The sequence below is a fragment of the Sinocyclocheilus grahami genome, unplaced genomic scaffold (genome assembly GCF_001515645.1).
Source record: "Sinocyclocheilus grahami isolate Dianchi unplaced genomic scaffold, SAMN03320097.WGS_v1.1 scaffold179.1, whole genome shotgun sequence".
Classification (NCBI taxonomy): domain Eukaryota; kingdom Metazoa; phylum Chordata; class Actinopteri; order Cypriniformes; family Cyprinidae; genus Sinocyclocheilus; species Sinocyclocheilus grahami.
In genome coordinates this window covers 1,429,063-1,449,111 of record NW_015505358.1, presented here as the reverse complement: position 1 = coordinate 1,449,111, position 20,049 = coordinate 1,429,063, and the positions used below count along the sequence as shown (strand labels likewise).

Sequence of the window (20,049 nt, the reverse complement as noted above, 5' to 3'; positions counted from 1 at the left end):
AAAGGAAAAATTGAAATCGCATCATATGACCCCTTTAAAGATGTTGATTGTGTATGTAGCAACAACATATCTTACGTTTACTACAAAATATGCATGCATATCCACAAATATTTAAGTAATCTGAGAGTGACTCTGGAATTTCAGTGATTGTTCAAACCATGATTATTCAAATATTTCGACTGATGACTTGTATGCATCTGATTTTTACTGTCAGAACCTGACTGTTGCACTCTATTGCATTTCTTTTAAATAGCCAATCACAATGTGACAATAAAGCACCAAAGGAATGATTGAAAGTTGAAGACTTACTGGAGGTAAACTTAATGTACTTAAAAATTGCATGTAATGACTACTTAAAACTCATATTATTTATAGTTTTATACTCTTGTCTAAATCAACTATTTCAAAAGATGATTAGGTTTTTACATTAAAGTAACTTCTGTTTTTTACTTTGCAGTTCACAGTCTTGTGCAATTTGGACTTTACTCCTAGCTAACATTCATATTTTTTTGACTTTTTATTTCTCTTCAAAAGAAAAAAAAATAATAATAAATGTACGCTGTGAATCTGTTGAAAGGATTGGTAAGAAATGACTCAAAAAAACCTAACGACTGCAACTCAGAATCCTTCAGTAAAGACCAATCTACACACTCACTATAGTCTACTTTTTACACACATCATACGCGCAAATGTGTATTTCATGTCCATTTTTATTCTCAAAGTTGACCCAAAGTTCATTAAAAGTGATTTTAAAAAAAGTTTCCTGCGGAGTTGAAAACCATACACTGATCAGAAGTGACACCACATGAATTTAATATTGTAATCAAAAAAATATGTTTTTTACTTTACAGACTAAAGTGTCTCAAGAGCGGGGCATCGATTTCCATTCTGCATAAAGAGTGATTATACAAATTACTTGGTCAAAGCTCAATCTCAGATGACTGTACATCTACTTTGTGTCGTTTAGCACCTCAACGGTCTTTTTACCGTAATGATAATAGCTGTAACCGGATGCTGCGGTCGTCAGAGCGGTAATGTACCTGCAAACAAACAATATACATTTGTTTAATTGGAGTCAATACTTAGAATATTGATGTGAGGATGTGATTGTGAGTAAAACCGCACCACAGTGACTGCAGTAAAACACTGTCAGTGTAGTGAAACACCGGCGCAGCCAGAGACGCCGACACCAGGAACAACTGCACCGCCGTGTTGATCTGAAACACACACAAACACTGTTTTTTTTCTATTTTAACAGCATATTTTTTTCAAACACAAAACAATATAGATTTATAAAAATAATGACCATCAATGGCCATAAGATTCAAATAATCAGCTATCACGTATTACAGATATATCAATGCATTCCTGGCTCAGAGTCAATACAATCTGATATTGGGGAAAAATGCAAACAGAAACATTACTAAAACTGTTAAAAGATGCACATATTAGGACCCAATAATTTCCATGATGATGGAAATATATTACTATTGCACAGTAGAATGTGTTTCTTAAAGTAGTAGTAGTAGTAACAATAATAATACACTTTTAAAATTGTATTTTTTATGGAATATCACATAATTAACAGTGAACTTCTTTAATAAAAGGTGTTAAAAGTATTACATTTGATTACATTTTAAAATAATAATTTAATCGTTAATGTTTTATGCCTTCATTTGATTACCACTGTTTGTGTATTTTTTTTTATAAATGTGCATTAAATCACAAATTAAATAAAAACAAACAGAATTCCTAAAACAAATAAATAAAATGAAATGTAAAAAAAATACAATTATTTTTTAATAAATTATAACTGTTACAATTTTATAAATTCAACTTATTAGACATACTTTTTGATTATTCAAATTTAATTAAACTGTAAAAAAAAAAAAAAACGAATTTAGAAAAATGAAAACTAACATATGCATTACAAGGTTTTATGAAGAGAGAAATATTTGTTTTGGTAAACAGATTGAATGGTCCACCTTGCTGATGAGTGTTGGTTTCAGTCGGGCAGTGGTGTAACACGGGTTGAAGAATTTACTGACTGTTACCTGAACAGACAATAAAGACAAATAATGTGATGGAAATGATTCCTTACACAGCAATAATAATTCTAGGTGCATTTAGCATGTCAAAAATGGTTACTCCATGACCTGTAAAACACACAGACACAAACTAAACCAGTGTAACACTGAAACACAATTCTGACTACACAGTGCATCAGTGCATGCCTTGGTTCCAGAATAATTTTTCCCATTAATTTTTTCTTTCCATATGGATTTGTTAATACGTCTTTGTTTTGTTAAAATTCGAAGCATTTGAAAATCAGACAAAAAGAGAAAAGTTACAAGACTGTGAATTTAACGGCTTTAATGAGGGAAAGAACTCCAGTCCTATGAACCATTGCAAATGACAACTGAATTTAAAGGGGTCATATGATGCTGCTAAAAAGAACATTATTTTGTGTATTTGGTGTAATGAAATGTGTTTATGCGGTCCACATACTGTACATTATTGTTTCTCCTCTATCCTCTATCCTCTAACTCATCGTTCTGAAAAAGCGAGGTGTGCTGTGATTGGCCAGCTATCCAGTGCGCTATGATTGGCCGAATGCCTCAAGCGTGTGACGGAAATGTTACGCCCCTACCATACTGTTATTCCTGCGGCAACCACATGGGACGACCCCAGCCCGGGCTGGACTCTGCTTCGTCCACGGTGAAAGCCGATCCGGCGATCCACAGCACAAAGTTGAAGTATTTCCTCAGCGACCAGCACAGATCAGCTCCAGGCATGACGAAGCGGATATCGTCCTCTTTTGGAAGACCAAACAAAGTAGATTCGCTTTCAAAACGAAGCACACAGCGCCTTCACGACATGGCGGCGGCGGCGGCAACAATACTACAGCGAGAATAAAAGTTACACCTTCTTTCTTTGCGTGAACATTTGGGCGGCGTTATGCAGACCTTCCCACATAGTGAGGTAGATATGTGGGGGCGTGTTAGAACGAGCCGTTTTAGGTAGGTGTGGCTGACTCTTAACTTTCATAAAGAATATCTCTTTGGATTTGAGACTTTAGTCTTTGCAACTTTACAGATCTTCTTTATGCACCAAGAGCTTGTAACACTCCAAAGAGAAAGAAACAATTGAAATCGCATCATATGACCCCTTTAAAGATGTTGATTGTGTATGTAGCAACAACATATCTTACGTTTACTGCAAAATATGCATGCATATCCAAAAATATTTAAGTAATCTGAGAGTGACTCTGGAATTTCAGTGATTGTTCAAACCATGATTATTCAAATATTTCGACTGATGACTTGTATGCATCTGATTTTTACTGTCAGAACCTGACTGTTGCACTCTATTGCATTTCTTTTAAATAGCCAATCACAATGTGACAATAAAGCACCAAAGGAATGATTGAAAGTTGAAGACTTACTGGAGGTGGAACTGTTTTATAGCGCACATAGAAAACAGCATGACTGCTCTGTGAAGGTCCAGATCTGCTCTACAGGTCAGAGAGGAGCTCTGAAGCCATCGGAGCTGTGATGTAGTGTTTCTCAGCGGTAAGTTTGCAGGTGTTTTGTCGTGGCAGCTGTAGTGGCAGGTGGCAGCAGTGCTGGCAGCCAGTCTGTGTGTGCGTCCTTTAGCACAGCTCAACCAGCTCTTCCTACAAGCCGCCAAAAGCATGTCAGCGGCTTTAGCTCAAGAAAACTAGATGATAGATAACCCCGAACTGTCCAACCGAGAATCCAGCAGCATATTTCGAAATTAACTCGTTCATGTTATTTTATTTTTGAGACATTCATATCTGTCGACCCACGTTTCTAATATGCCGTGTTCCGATCTGAATATTTACGACAGTTGTCAAAAGGGGGCGGGGAATTAAAGGGAACGCGCTCTAATATAAGCTTTAAAAAAATAAATGAAGTTAATTGAATGCAGTCTATAAGTCTATAAAATGCGACATATTAAGTGATGTAATATAACATATTATAACATATGATATTATATATATTTTTGATGTTGGTAGAAACAGATACCAAGTTACCACATGTTTACAGTAGTACAAATATCTAGGTGCAACATTAATTGTAACACTGTAAAACATTTTCTTTTATATTCACAGAACTGCAAGTCAGTTTATCAACTAATAGAAATAAATAACCATTTATAATAGAATATAATACATGCAATTCATTAGCTAATGTAACATGAAATGTCATAATAGTTCGTAGTAATTAACATAGAATCTTTTAGAATCTGTCATTTTGATTTTGATTTTTTACTTTATTTAGATGGCTTTTTATAATGAATACAGCGTTCATGTGCATTTGCATGCTCTTTCATTTTTAATCTATTGCATTTGCATTTATTGGCCGCACATGTGTAAGTTCTTATAAGGTTATTTTACAATTACTGATAATGGTATAAACAGACTTCAGCATTCAGTATGGAACACAGCTAACATCACACAATACAAAACTATTTAAACATTGTTTTAATGTTCATAAATGTGGTTACCGTTTGATTTTGTACATTTTATTTGACTATTTGTGTACATGAAAACAATGTACAGTTCATAACATGGGAATACTGAAGCATGCATTACACTGTGTGTTATAAATATAATATCTGTTGCATTAAAAAACTAACACAACAGTACGACACAGTGAGAGCGTAAAACATCATAAAGGTGGCTGGTTCATATGGTTTGAAGCTGATAGGTCCTGTGCCCTTTCTTCAGAAGGTAACCCTGCTCATTGAGTGCGCCGATGAAGCCCTCAAAATCCACAACCTGAGAAAGCAGAAGTGGGAAGAGCATTAAAAAAAATGTAAATGCATTATCTGTGTAACGTGGATGAAGTTCACCTGTATTTGCAGATCTTTGGCGAGCTGTCGTAGCTCCTGGAACTCAAACATGCTTTTGTTTGTGCGTTCTGCGAGTCTGTTTAACGCCGTGACAAATTTCTTGACTTTGGAGCGGTTACTCATCCCAGAGCCCAGCTGAGAGCGGTCGAAATCCAGACGGCCAAACTCATCAGAGTAAGTGTCGGCCAAGCTGAACGCAGAAGAACATGAATGCTTTTTGTTGCATGGAAGAACAATTAACTGTTTTTTATCAATTAAACAATTGTATCTATCTGTATTTATGTTCTACTGTAGTGTTATCTGTATGCACCAAGGGTCTGAGAGTAACGCAATTTCAATTCTCTGTGTGTATGTGCTGTACATGTGGAAGAATTGACAATAAAGCAGACTTGACTTGACTTGTGGAAATACAATCCGAGACTGCCATATTTTAGTTGGGTCTAAATAAATCTGCATTATTTAGTCACAATCATAACACATCATCCCCATGAAAAAATTCTATATAACTTAAAGAAAATGCAGCGTTTGAGTCACCTGTGTTTCATGATCTCCACCACATCCTCCGCATCACTTTGTGTAGCTTTTTCTCTGAGCTCAACACGAGCTCTGGCCTGCAGATAGAGAGAAAACCTTCAGATTGTCACGCAGAGACCCTACATTTGAAGAGTTCCTTTGCAAAAACTGATAACTCCGTTTTTAACAATTCTCAAAAATGATGTTTTTTCATTGTGCATTCCAATTAATCTCAATCAAACTGCAGTTGGGTTATTTTGATTAGGTTAAAAAAAAATCACTAAAAATTACAGCTAACTAACACAATAAAACAATAAAAACATGTTTTTTAAAAATGTAACAAAACGGAGTTATCTGCTTTTGCAAATAAACTCTTCATTTATTATTTATACCCCATTAAATAATTTAGTGCAAGTCTGAAAATATCGAAAACAGACCAAAGATACTGACAAAAATTAAGATGTTTAAATGTTTTTAAAAGAAGTCTCTTCTGCTCACCAAGACCGCATTTATTTAATCAGAAATACAGTAAAACAGTAATATTGTGAAATATTGTTACAATTTAGTTCATGAATTCATGGTTTACACAATATATATATATATATATATACATATGTATATAAATTGCATTTTAAACATTCAAATAGAAAACAGCCATTTTAAATTGTAGTAATATTTCACAATACAATTATTGTATTTTTGATCAAATAAATGTGGCACTGGTGAGTAAAAACATTAAAAATCTTAATTATTCAAACTTTTTGATTGTATTGTACACATTTTTATCTATCAAAATGCAAATAGTAACTCATGGTTTTGCTGCAACGTGGCTGTGATGTAAACTAAAGGCTTAAAAAAAAAAAGAACATGAATATGCAAAGTCACCACAGGAAAGAAAAATCATAAATATGAAATAAAAAGAATAATAAAGCGAACACAGAGTGGAGTAAATGTCGTGATGTCTTCAGTAGAACTGATCTTATATCGCGGTCATCCTGTGGTGATTTCGGTCACCTCTGTGAGTCGGATGAGGGACTCCAGCTGGCGGGTGGTGATGGGTGTGCTGTCGGCCGTCTGGTTCTGTTTGCGCAGCTCCAGATAAAAGTCCTGCAGCACCTGCGCAGCCTCTGCAGAGAGAGTGGGGTGAACGTAGTGGCGGGCGTAGCCCACGTACTTCCGCAAAAGCTGGTGAGGGATGGGGTCAAAGGCCTCTCCTGGAACCAGCTATGGTCAAAGAGAGATTAACATTAGTACAGCTGTAATATACAGTACAGTACCAATAAATAGTATTAGTTGCATTAATAAAACAATACTGTACAGCATAAATTAAGTCAATAATCAAATTTGTTAACATTAGTTATGCATTAGCTAACATGAACTAACAATGATCAATATTTTACAGCATTTACTAATCTTTTATTAATAAAAATCGTATACAATTTATTTAGTCAAGAATATAATTGTTGATTGTTTATGTAAATTGACAGTGCATTAACTAATGTTAACAGATACAACTTTTAATTTTAAAAATGAAATATTAAGAATAATAAATACTATAGAAGTATTAGTTCATTGTTAATAAAGTAGTTAACTACATTAAAAAAATGAAACCTTATTGTAAAGTGTCCTTAATAGAATTAGTTAAGAAAAAATGTAACAAATTCAGTAGTTGTTACACATTTAAATATGTATGAGAAATAGTAAGAGTGATAACTGCAAATACCCCTAATGTTAGTTATTTTTAATAATGAAAGCTATTAGTGAGTTAGTAACGCTACAATAATGTCTCGACATTTCTTAATTAGTTATGCATTAGCTAACAATTTTTTACAGCATTCGTTAATCACTGTAAATTGTTTGTTGTTTGTTCATATTAAGTCACAGTGTAATAATGTTAATAGTTTTAATTTTTGATTTTAATGTTAGCATTAAGTAAGATAAATAAATGCTTTAAATTTATTATTATTTATTTTCATTTTTATTTCATGTCAGTTCAGGTCCATTAACTAATAGTAACAGATACAACTTTTGATTTTAATAATGCATTTAGTTAACATTGAAATGAACATTAAATGAGATTAATGCATGCTTTAAAACAATTTTTCATTGTTAGTTCATGTTAAAAGGGTAGTTCACCCAAAACTTTTAATTCTGTCATCTGACTTCCATTGTATGGAAAAAACTTACTATGATAGTTAAAAAAAAATACTCTGGAAGTAAATGGCTACCGTCAACTGTTTGGTCACAACATTTTTTAAAATATCTTCTTTTGTTGGTTTGGAACAAGTGGAGGGTGAGTAAATGATGATGTAATTTTCATTTCTGGGTGAACTATCCCTTTAACAAATGAAACCTTTTTCAGTAAACCTGGTTAAGAAAAGAAATGTGAAGTGACATTACTTTGAGTGTGTCAGCGAGGGGTTTCTCCGAGGACACCTCCAGAATGGAGATGCTGGACTCCTGCGTGCTGTAGCGTGTGACCGCAGCACTGCTGACCGCACCGTTCTTTCCTGCACGCATGGCCATCACGTGTTCGGACAGCAGGTGGTCGTGGTCCTCGTTAGGGGTGTCCAACAAGATGAAGACCAGATCGAACCTGGACAGCAGCGCGCTTCCCATTCTAGAGTCACACAGGCAACACTTTAATACTTGAAAAAAACTGTTTTCGACTGTAGTGTCTTGCTCTCAAATCTGACATTCATTGCTAAACTAATGAACTGTTACTTAGCAGAAAGTGTTTATTCTTATTCATTTATTAAACATCACGTTGCTGTTGCTGATCTTTCATAGATATCTACTTGTTGCTTATATTAAACCCAATTAACTCTATAATCAACGTCCAACTAAAGAATCAGTAGAATCACAGGCATACACTCACTTCAGGTTCTCAGAGACAGTCTTGGCTTTATTGTAATGCCCTCCGACTGGATTGGCCGCTGCGATGATGGAGGTTCGAGCTGGAAGTGTGCAGACAATCCCAGCTTTAGCCAGACTGATGCTCTGCTGCTCCATGGCCTCCAGAAGAGCCTGATGCTGGCTGCCCATCTTATCAAACTCATCAATACAGCAGATACCTGGAGAAAATATTAAATCTCACATTCCCAGGAATCACCATTCCATGTTTGGATCCTAAATTGATTTAGATGTCCATGTTATAGGTTAAATACAAAAGCAGTCAGCTCACCTTCAACTATTGTTAGTTATATGCTATTTGCACTAAGTGTAAGTAGTGTTAAAGATGCCTTGTGTTATTTGTGGCAGGCTACTTGCATTTAGTGTATATAGGCACTCCAATAAATAAATGGATATAATATATTAATTTCAGTCTAAATTATATTATGCGAGGGGTATAACAGCTCAACACAAATATCCTTTCTGCACAGTGAATGTGACCATCATGTAAAAACTGAGTTGGACAGAAGGCCACCGGAGGCTGTCCTGTTTGTACAGCTCATTGAGGTCAGATGCAAAAATAGCACTAGCAGAACTTTGCCGTACTGTAATATGATTGTGTCTGTTAAGTCCTCATTTCTGAGATACTAAATGAATGGCAATCAACCAATTGTTAATAATAAAGGTGCCTTTTCAGATTTGCTGTAGCACTATCTTTCTAAAGATCTTTGCACTGACAGTGTGGACAATGTCTCGTACCCTCTTCATTGGACACTTTAATGACCCCTGTGATGGTGACCATGTCTCCAGGCACACAGCTGTCCACGAGGTCCTGCGTGAGCTCACATTCAATGGTGCGCGGGATCCGACCGGACTCACGCTGGTCACCTGACATCAGCTCCTGAATCCTGTGAAGAGCACAGCAAGAGAAACTAATGAGGAATGGGGTTCTCCAAAACATCTCACACCAGTGTTATTACTGTTAACTATTGAAATTTGTTTTTGGTAATTAAAACGTTCAAACTAAATAAAACATAAATATTAATATAAAAAAAAAAGTTTTTATTACAAATGTTGCTTAGGCATCTAACTGAAATAAAATAGGTTTAAATACTAAAATTACACAAAAAATTATTAAATCTATATATAAATATTACAAAAATAAAACTACAATTCACATAACAAAATTACTAAAACTTTAAATATAAACATAAAATTCTAAATATTTAATAACAACTATAATGGTATATAAATAATACTAAAACACTCACCAGAATTAAGTTATAACAGAAATTAATTTAAAAAATAAAATTAAACTTAATATATTTGTTGATTAGACATTCAGTGGACTATATTTTACACACAAAAAAAAATGTGTTCTGCTCAGATAAATTTTCATTCACATAATTATACATTTACATACTTTACTGTCTGCCGGTCGACAGTGAGTGTTAAAGGTGAACTTCTGTTTGGAGTGAACGACCGACCACGACATTCAGTCTGTAAACACTGAGAAGAGGGAAAAAAATAAAAAAACTACATTAGACATCACTCAACACAGCAAACAGTTGTTACAGTTACTATTTACTGTGTGCAATACATCAAATTGTATCTGTATTTTTTTCACTGCATTGTTACATATGGGTGAAATGGTACAAAACTTGACTAATATCATTTGTTAAACAAGTAATAAACAGTCTGAAGCTTGAAGCACGCTGTACCTTAATGGGTATGGCGTATTTCCCATCAGGCAGCGTGACGCTCTGTGTGTCTCCACAGCTGTTACAGACGAACGCCAGCTTACTGCAGAGCGGTTTAATGTTGCTCACTCTCACCACGGTACCTCTGATCGCAACAAACTTGCCGTATAAATTAGCTCTCAGACTTTTCAAAGGAGTCAGTGGCTCGTAGTTATACACCCTAAAAGAGAGAAAAGAAACACAAAGAGTTGATTTTTTTTCAGCAGATACCTGGAGAAAATATTAAATCTCACATTCCCAGGAATCACCATTCCATGTTTGGATCCTAAATTGATTTAGATGTCCATGTTATAGGTTAAATACCTTGATCTCCCAGCACCAGCGCTCCAGCCTCGAGAGCGTAATCTCCCGATCCACTGTCCCGGGACAGAGATACAGTCAGTCCTGAGGTGGTGGTCGTGTTTCCACAAACATATACGCCCCTTGGAGCCACGTTACACACGGCCTGGACACACAACAACAGCACAGATATGGCATTTAGATAAACTTCAATTCATCTGACTGACTGATAAATGCATTAGAGGGACTTATAAGATCATGTACCTGTAACATCTGACTTTTACCAAGTCCAGGGTCTCCAACGATAAGAATATGTGGGTCTCCTCTTATTGGGATACGATTTTTATCATCAACATACTTTTGACATCCACCAAACAGAGTCAGAGCCAGTCCTGCTTTGACAAGCTGAGAAAACAGAGATAGCGGTCAAAATAAGAGTCATATTGTACTTATCAACAACGATATCTTCATGGTTATGAGCTCAGTAACATATGAACACCCAGTGATACATAACATAAACATCACAGTTATATAAGAACATAAAATTTGGACACTCACCAAATGGCCATAAATGGCAGGACAAAGAGAGCTGCAATTAAATTGACAAAGTCACATCAGCTTCTTCACTTGCTAATATATGCAACAGTGAACATGTTATAAAATCTACATGTTACTCACTTCACTATGAGTTTGAATAAGTCCTCTTGAGCTTGAATCTCTTGGATGGCATAGAGATCTTTGATGGAGAACTCCACTGAAGGTCCCTGGCCCTCAGAATCAGACGCCGCTTTGCTTTTCTGACCCTTCGAGTTGCTGACAGAATTCGCCTGAATGTACAACAGGAACATACACTTGTCCTTCTTGTTTCTGTTATTTCCTGAAGAAAGAATTAAACAAAAATCATGAACAGGAAAGAGCAGTCTTGTATAAAATAATGTTTTAATGTGTTGATGCAGGACACAATAATAGTCTAAAAAAAGCAGTCAGCTCACCTTCAACTATTGTTAGTTATATGCTATTTGCACTAAGTGTAAGTAGTGTTAAAGATGCCTTGTGTTATTTGTGGCAGGCTACTTGCATTTAGTGTATATAGGCACTCCAATAAATAAATGGATATAATATATTAATTTCAGTCTAAATTATATTATGCGAGGGGTATAACAGCTCAACACAAATATCCTTTCTGCACAGTGAATGTGACCATCATGTAAAAACTGAGTTGGACAGAAGGCCACCGGAGGCTGTCCTGTTTGTACAGCTCATTGAGGTCAGATGCAAAAATAGCACTAACAGAACTTTGCCGTACTGTAATATGATTGTGTCTGTTAAGTCCTCATTTCTGAGATACTAAATGAATGGCAATCAACCAATTGTTAATAATAAAGGTGCCTTTTCAGAATCTATGTAGCACTATCTTTCTAAAGATCTTTGCACTGACAGTGTGGACAATGTCTCGTACCCTCTTCATTGGACACTTTAATGACCCCTGTGATGGTGACCATGTCTCCAGGCACACAGCTGTCCACGAGGTCCTGCGTGAGCTCACATTCAATGGTGCGCGGGATCCGACCGGACTCACGCTGGTCACCTGACATCAGCTCCTGAATCCTGTGAAGAGCACAGCAAGAGAAACTAATGAGGAATGGGGTTCTCCAAAACATCTCACACCAGTGTTATTACTGTTAACTATTGAAATTTGTTTTTGGTAATTAAAACGTTCAAACTAAATAAAACATAAATATTAATATAAAAAAAAAAGTTTTTATTACAAATGTTGCTTAGGCATCTAACTGAAATAAAATAGGTTTAAATACTAAAATTACACAAAAAATTATTAAATCTATATATAAATATTACAAAAATAAAACTACAATTCACATAACAAAATTACTAAAACTTTAAATATAAACATAAAATTCTAAATATTTAATAACAACTATAATGGTATATAAATAATACTAAAACACTCACCAGAATTAAGTTATAACAGAAATTAATTTAAAAAATAAAATTAAACTTAATATATTTGTTGATTAGACATTCAGAGGACTATATTTTACACACAAAAAAAAAAGTGTTCTGCTCAGATAAATTTTCATTCACATAATTATACATTTACATACTTTACTGTCTGCCGGTCGACAGTGAGTGTTAAAGGTGAACTTCTGTTTGGAGTGAACGACCGACCACGACATTCAGTCTGTAAACACTGAGAAGAGGGAAAAAAATTTAAAAACTACATTAGACATCACTCAACACAGCAAACAGTTGTTACAGTTACTATTTACTGTGTGCAATACATCAAATTGTATCTGTATTGTTTTCACTGCATTATTACATATGGGTGAAATGGTACAAAACTTGACTAATATCATTTGTTAAACAAGTAATAAACAGTCTGAAGCTTGAAGCACGCTGTACCTTAGTGGGTATGGCGTATTTCCCATCAGGCAGCATGACGCTCTGTGTGTCTCCACAGCTGTTACAGACGAACGCCAGCTTACTGCAGAGCGGTTTAATGTTGCTCACTCTCACCACGGTACCTCTGATCGCAACAAACTTGCCGTATAAATTAGCTCTCAGACTTTTCAAAGGAGTCAGTGGCTCGTAGTTATACACCCTAAAAGAGAGAAAAGAAACACAAAGAGTTGATTTTTTTTAATGTAAACAATGTGTATTGTGAAAAGCACTATATAAATAACTTTGACTTGCCTTGACTCTCATATAGTAAAGTAAACAGTCTCACCTGGCGCTGATATAAGGGATGTTGATTATGGGGCGTAGACCTGCAGGAAGCTCTTCCTGTCCCTGCAGTTCTGCTGCACGTCGCTCCAGATCCACAGTCAACACCTGCAGAGAAAAAATAATTATTTCAGCTTGATCTTCAGAGATTTTGACAATGTTAGACTGAACAGTCGCATTTATGTAAATGCATAGCACAAAACCCACCTGATGAATTGCCACACCCAAGCAGTCCAGAATCTTCTCAGGCATTTCTTTAAGATCTTTGGCAAGATTAGGTAGAGTGTGTGAAATCAGTTTGTTAAACAGAAGGTCTTTGTAGTCCACCAAAATGCTGCCTTTCCTTTCAATCTCATCCTGAGAGACGAAAAAAAAGAGAATATTTTGTTTTTTAATAAAGAACACTGACATTAGGGAAAACCATGCTATGAATTCTAATACCTTATCATACAGATCAATCTGCGATGTGAAGTACTGCTCTAAGACTTTAATCTTCTCAACATATGGTGAACTTTCGACAAAACCTGGACAAGGAACAAACGTAAATCACAAACTGTCAAGAAATAAAAAAATTAAGAAATATATTCAAAAGGTCAATTATACGTTAAAACATGAAACGGGAAATGGAAAAATATAAAACCTTCAGAAAAATAGAGTCGCCATCCTTTGTATGGACACATGATGTCAAGGGTTGCTTGACTAACTTGTGGAGTAAATCCTGTGCCACAAACAACAACATAAATCAATCATATCAAGGGGTACAGGATTCCTGCAGGTTTATGAAGGTAACTTTAAGACTTGTCAATATGGACTCTAAATGTAAATGTCTTTTGTACTCATTTTACACAAAAAATAGCTTAAGGTTTGAATAGCTCTGCTTCAAAACACTAGATTTGGAAATAACTTTTACAGTACCATCTGATCACACAGCAAAAATTTTAATCAGAATCATGTTTTCCAGTGCAAATGTCTAAAGATTCTTAAATCAGCATACATTTACTGTACTTGAGAAGCAAAATGACATAAGAAGCCTTGTTTTTCAAGTGATTTCATGATTAAATCAAGAACGAATATCTGCCAACGGGCTCAGAAAAATCAGCTTAAATCAAGGCAAAACGAGTTTTCATTCCAGACAGATGTTAGATAATTTTGTTAAACTTCTCAAGACTTCATATGTTCATTTGGCATCTGTATCTTGATTTAAGGTTGTTTAGATATTTGTATTGGAAAACAAAAATACTGAGGAAGATGATATTTGTTTTTGCAATGCATGCAACATTTAATGCTGTGTCTTTACGAATGTAAGACTTCCTGCTCTGATTTAAGACCTTAATTTGTGGAAGGGCAAAATAAGACTTTTGGACCCACTTTATATTAAGTGGCCTTAACAGCTATGTACTTACATTTAAATTAATAATTTGGTACAATGCACTTATTGTGTACATACATGTTTTTTCATTGTACTTATATTGTAAACATACCTGCATGTAATCACATCTGTAATTAATTTATGTAATTACATTTATAATTACACAGTTGACCCATCCCTTACAAATAATTTTGTTAAACTTCTCAAGACTTCATATATTAAGTGTACTTACATTTAAATTAATAATTTGGTACAATGCACTTATTGTGTACATACATGTTTTTACTTATATTGTAAACATACCTGCATGTAATCACATCTGTAATTAATTTATGTAATTACATTTATAATTACACAGTTGACCCATCCCTTACACCTTAACCCACCCTTAAACCTACCAAATCTGTCCCTAATCTCACCCGTATCCCACCTCAACAGCAGCAAAAGTGTTTTGCAATACAATATGAACACAATAAGTACATTGTACTTATTTTATGTAAGTACATAGTAGGTAAGGCCACTTAATATAAAGTGGGGCCAGACTTTTTAAGACTCACATAAACCCCGGAGGCAAATGTCAGTGTAACAAACAAAACCAGTAATAAATAATGATTTCTTAAAGGGGTCATATGATGCTTTTTTAAAGATCATTATTTTGTGTATTTGGTTTAACAGAATATGTTGACATGCTTTAATGTTCAAAAAACACATTATTTTTAATATATAATATTGTAGGTCCTCTATGCACCGCCTCTCTCAAACACTTTGTTTTCTACAAAGTCCCTCCTTCCGACAAGCGCAGTCTGCTCTGATTGGCCAGCTGACCCAGAGCATTGTGATTGGCCGAACACCGCAAGCACTCGTCAGAAATGTAATGCCCCCTTACCATAATCACCAGCTTCATCTTTCAAAATAAATGTAAAGACAGTAAATAATGTCATTAGTTTTACCATCAGTTCAAGCCTGAAAGGGGAACAGACAAAATACTGAGGAAGATGATATTTGTTTTTGCAATGCATGCAACATTTAATGCTGTGTCTTTACGAATGTAAGACTTCCTGCTCTGATTTAAGACCTTAATTTGTGGAAGGGCAAAATAAGACTTTTGGACCCACTTTATATTAAGTGGCCTTAACAGCTATGTACTTACATTTAAATTAATAATTTGGTACAATGCACTTATTGTGTACATACATGTTTTTTCATTGTACTTATATTGTAAACATACCTGCATGTAATCACATCTGTAATTAATTTATGTAATTACATTTATAATTACACAGTTGACCCATCCCTTACACCTTAACCCACCCTTAAACCTACCAAACCTGTCCCTAATCTCACCCGTATCCCACCTCAACAGCAGCAAAAGTGTTTTGCAATACAATATGAACACAATAAGTACATTGTACTTATTTTATGTAAGTACATAGTAGGTAAGGCCACTTAATATAAAGTGGGGCCAGACTTTTTAAGACTCACAGAAACCCCGGAGGCAAATGTCAGTGAAACAAACAAAACCAGTAATAAATTATGATTTCTTAAAGGGGTCATATGATGCTTTTTTAAAGATCATTATATCTCTCTCTCGCGCTCTCTCTCTCTCACACACACACACACACACACATGTTGCGCAAAACTCTGCATTTAGCTAAATTAATTATAATATTTGTTTCCTAGAAAACCTGGCATTGTGTACTATGAATATTGTTGGCTCTGTTACTAATTGCTTAGTTGCTTTGGATAAATGCATCTGATAAATATAAACTACATTATTTATTATAAGTAGTAGTTTGTCTATAAACAAGCTAGTATGACCTATAACTGACAAGACACTTACCATGTTGTGTATTGTTGGTGGAATAGTTCCCTCCTCCTCTGCTCCACTGACGGCCTCTCCATCCATACTGACCATTATTCCATCCTCTTCCTCCTCTTCCTCTTCCTCTTCCTCCTCCTCCACCTCCTCCTCCTCCAGCTGAGGTGTTTCCACCCCTCCATGACCCTCGGGCAGAACTCTGACTGCTCATCATTAACCCTCTGAAGTCTGAAAGCAAAATCATACAGCTATCAACGTGGCACAGTAACAAGATCGTCCTGATAGAGATACACATCAACAATACCAATACAGACCCTCTGTTTCTTTACTGACTCGTTCTCATCATGTTTATTATAATCCAACATGTATGATATTATTGTACTATGCAATATTCTAATAATCTAACCATCGAGAGACTGAAATAAATCAAAATTGGTGAAATCTGTACTAGAATGAGCCACATTAATGAAGCAAATACAAGTAATTTGGACTATACAACGGCTCGAATTAACGTTATAAGAGTGAACGTGAAAAAACAACAACATAAACTGAGAGAAATTAACACAAATTGTATTAAAGAACGATACTTTAACAGATCTTACTGACTACAGCCACTGTTTGTTTACTTCCTCAGTCGGTAACTTCCGGCGAGTCTTCGAGTTTGGCGCTAATATGACGCCACTTCCGTACGTGCGCAGAGCCGAAAATATTATTTTCTTCCTTCTTTTATCTTGCTTTACGAAGCTACATTTAAATGGCATTTAATTTTAGAAAATCCACGCTATGATAATACATTGCTTTCCAATTGTATGCATGTATGGATACGTGTTTTTACCCATTTTTTAATTTGTAAATTTATATATTATATGATTTAAATATTATATTGATGTATAATATTATATATTTATAGCCTATATACATGTATTAATTAAAAAAATTCCGTATTTATTAATGTTGATGTGTTTCTTGTTGCGTGTATGATAATAAGTGGGCGTGGCTACGGCTTTCAACCAAATAGTGTCGCAGTTTCTCCCTGAAGAGCGCGCATCATCAGCATCACCCGACAGCAGGAGGAGGAGAGCATCCTTCATGATTCTGCATTAAAGCCGCACTCTGTATCAACAAACCCAGGGGCTTCACGGATCCAAGCGCAGCTCTGCGTGAACTCCACAAACTCCATCATGGATAATTCCGGGAAAGAGAAGGAAGCCATGCAGCTGATGGCAGAGGCGGACAAAAAAGTCAAATCATCGGGTTCATTCCTCGGAGGGATGTTCGGGTGAGACAGCAGCGATGCTGGTCACGATCTGACATTCAAAGACATCCAATGTCCTGTAGTAGCCTATTTTTAAATAGCATATGTCTATGTAATGTAAATACATTATTGTTTATGCATTTTTTTTTTTTTTTACCATGCGACACCATGTATCCATCATTGCGTTTCTCAGTATCTCCAATGTCAAATATTTCCATGATGCGCCATGCACAAATGCAGTAGTGTAGCCGCTCTGTATTTTACACATATTATTGTTCTATATTGATTGTGAAATTGCTACCTAATGAAAGAAAAGTATGTTTTCACAGGGGTAATCATAAGGTTGAGGATGCATGTGAGATGTATGCCAGAGCTGCCAACATGTTCAAGATGGCCAAAAACTGGAGTGGTATGCACAAGTCCATTCATATTTATATGTAAACCGGTAGAATATTTCACGTAATGTGTAATATTAATAGTAATGCTTTGCCAACATGTTCAAGATGGCCAAAAACTGGAGTGGTATGCACAAGTCCATTCATATTTATATGTAAACCAGTAGAATATTTCAAGTAATGTGTAATATTAATAGTAATGCGGTTGGACTGTTATCCGAAATTCACTCAAAAGCATCATTCAAATGATCAAAGCGTCACTGGCCATCTTTGTGCTATAACTCAGTTCATTTTAAGTGATCTAACTGCATTACACTTGTATTGCCATAATTGCGCTTTGATGTGTTTTTGGTCTATTTTAAGCATTCACTCTGCTTCTGTGTCATTATTGGCATTGATCTAAAGATGTGTTTTGCTGTTGTAGCTGCAGGCAGTGCTTTCTGCCAAGCTGCACGACTTCACATGCAGATGCAGAATAAACTGGACTCGGCCACCAGCTTCGTTGATGCTGGAAATGCTTATAAGAAGGCAGATCCTCAAGGTGAGAGAGTTTTGGGCAAAAATAACTTGAATCATTGCAAAAAAATTTTTTATAAAACAAACAATGTGATCAATTTTCATGTTTTAATCAGGGTTAGTATTATTAACTAAAACTAAAATGTGTTCCTTGAAATAAAATAAACGTTAAATGCAATAAGAAAATTAATAAAATTGCTAGTATATTTCACAAACAATTACAAAACAGCAAGTAAAACTGATATACAGGTGAACATTTTCTCCAATAATCTTTGATTTATTTACAGCTTCGAAAAATCGTTTTTTACAGTGTTGAAGCACTAAAATAACGCAAACTAAAACTGAAATACAAATTAATAAATACCACATAGACAGATTTAGATTAGATTTAATTAAAAAAACACGAATAAAATGACTAAAGTACATAACAAAATTATTACAAATTCTAACTAAAACTAAAAAGAAAACAGAACATATATACATAGAACTATACAATTATCAAAATGATACTAAAATAACAATTAGTTATGTTCCCTAGATCAGTGTTTCTCAACCAGGGGTCCGTGGACCCCTAGTGGTCCTTGACGTAAGGCCAGGGGGTCCATATAAAGTATGAATTTTTGTATAAATGTTGTATATTTTGACATGACTCCTGTTCCCATGAAAGAAAAATCCAATATAGCTGATGATATGGCCAAATACTGGACAAGTCAACTAACTTGAATTATACTTGACTGCATTTGGTCCTCACAAAGACACAAATGATACATAGATGAGTCAGTTTTTTTCTGGGGGTCCTTGAGGATGGTTCTGAATTGGACTGGGGTCCGGTACGCCAAAAGGTTGAGATTCACTGCCCTAGATTGTGCTATGCCTAAACATTCACACCAGCATGTGATATCCTTTGATAATGTTTTGTTGCTTGATTTAAAGAGGTCATATGATGCGATTTAAATTTTTCCTTTCTCTTTGGAGTGTTACAAGCTCTTGGTGCATAAAGAAGATCTGTAAAGTTGCAAAGACTAAAGTCTCAAATCCAAAGAGATATTCTTTATAAAAGTTAAGAGTGAACCCCGCCTACCTAAAACGGCTCGTTCTAACACGCCCCCACATGTCTACCTCACTATGTGGGAAGATTTGCATAACGCCACCCAAATGTTCACGCAAAGAAAGAAGGCGTAACTTTTATTCTCGCTGTAGTATTGTTGCCGTTGCCGCCATGTCGTGAAGACGCTGTGTGCTTCGTTGTGAAAGCGAAACTACTTTGTTTGGTCTTCCAAAAGAGGACGATATTTGCTTCGTCATGCCTGGAGCTGATCTGTGCTGGTCGCTGAGGAAATACATCAACTTCGCTCTGTGGATCACTGGATCGGCTTTCACCGTGGACGAAGCAGTGTCCAGCCCGGGGTCGTCACATGTGGTTGCCGCAAGCCCGCCGGACGCTCCTTCCTCGAATCCTTGTGCTATGCCTAAACATTCACACCAGCATGTGATATCCTTTGATAATGTTTTGTTGCTTGATTTAAAGGGGTCATATGATGCGATTTAAATTTTTCCTTTCTCTTTGGAGTGTTACAAGCTCTTGGTGCATAAAGAAGATCTGTAAAGTTGCAAAGACTAAAGTCTCAAAT

General features: G+C 35.5%; 3 protein-coding genes across 6 annotated transcripts in view; 1 reads left to right on the top strand and 2 right to left on the bottom strand.

The window, feature by feature from the left end:
• Positions 1-842: 842 nt before the first annotated feature.
• On the bottom strand, positions 843-3,696 carry crls1 (cardiolipin synthase 1). Its single transcript, XM_016284071.1, has 5 exons — positions 3,583-3,696; positions 3,446-3,514; positions 1,986-2,054; positions 1,126-1,217; positions 843-1,040 (listed from the first exon to the last, which is right to left on the bottom strand). The coding sequence occupies exons 1-5, from the start codon at positions 3,694-3,696 to the stop codon at positions 950-952; spliced, it is 435 nt and encodes a 144-aa protein (XP_016139557.1). The 3' UTR covers positions 843-949.
• Positions 3,697-4,540: 844 nt separating this feature from the next.
• Positions 4,541-16,919, bottom strand: mcm8 (minichromosome maintenance 8 homologous recombination repair factor). Of its 3 annotated transcripts, none has more exons than XM_016284038.1 (19): positions 16,855-16,919; positions 16,274-16,480; positions 13,705-13,782; positions 13,506-13,588; positions 13,272-13,421; positions 13,069-13,172; positions 12,744-12,942; positions 12,446-12,531; positions 11,782-11,930; positions 11,001-11,199; positions 10,881-10,911; positions 10,587-10,727; positions 10,347-10,488; positions 8,270-8,465; positions 7,792-8,011; positions 6,406-6,615; positions 5,413-5,489; positions 4,879-5,068; positions 4,541-4,804 (listed from the first exon to the last, which is right to left on the bottom strand). In XM_016284038.1, the coding sequence occupies exons 2-19, from the start codon at positions 16,464-16,466 to the stop codon at positions 4,712-4,714; spliced, it is 2,541 nt and encodes an 846-aa protein (XP_016139524.1). In that variant the 5' UTR covers positions 16,467-16,480; positions 16,855-16,919; the 3' UTR covers positions 4,541-4,711. The 3 variants fall into 3 exon arrangements, with proteins under 3 accessions (XP_016139524.1, XP_016139526.1, XP_016139525.1); XM_016284040.1 differs by having other exon boundaries at positions 16,859-16,915; XM_016284039.1 differs by having other exon boundaries at positions 16,567-16,888.
• Positions 16,920-17,283: 364 nt separating this feature from the next.
• The window catches only part of napba (N-ethylmaleimide-sensitive factor attachment protein, beta a), a 7,273-nt gene continuing 4,507 nt past the window's right edge, over positions 17,284-20,049 (top strand). Inside the window, exons 1-3 of one of the 2 annotated variants that reach the window (XM_016284036.1) lie at positions 17,284-17,531; positions 17,837-17,916; positions 18,327-18,443. In XM_016284036.1, coding sequence (XP_016139522.1) covers positions 17,434-17,531; positions 17,837-17,916; positions 18,327-18,443 — 295 coding nt within the window. In that variant the 5' untranslated portion in view covers positions 17,284-17,433. Of the gene's footprint in view, positions 17,532-17,836; positions 17,917-17,971; positions 18,030-18,326; positions 18,444-20,049 lie in introns of those variants that run through there. The other variant, XM_016284037.1, reaches the window with a different exon arrangement.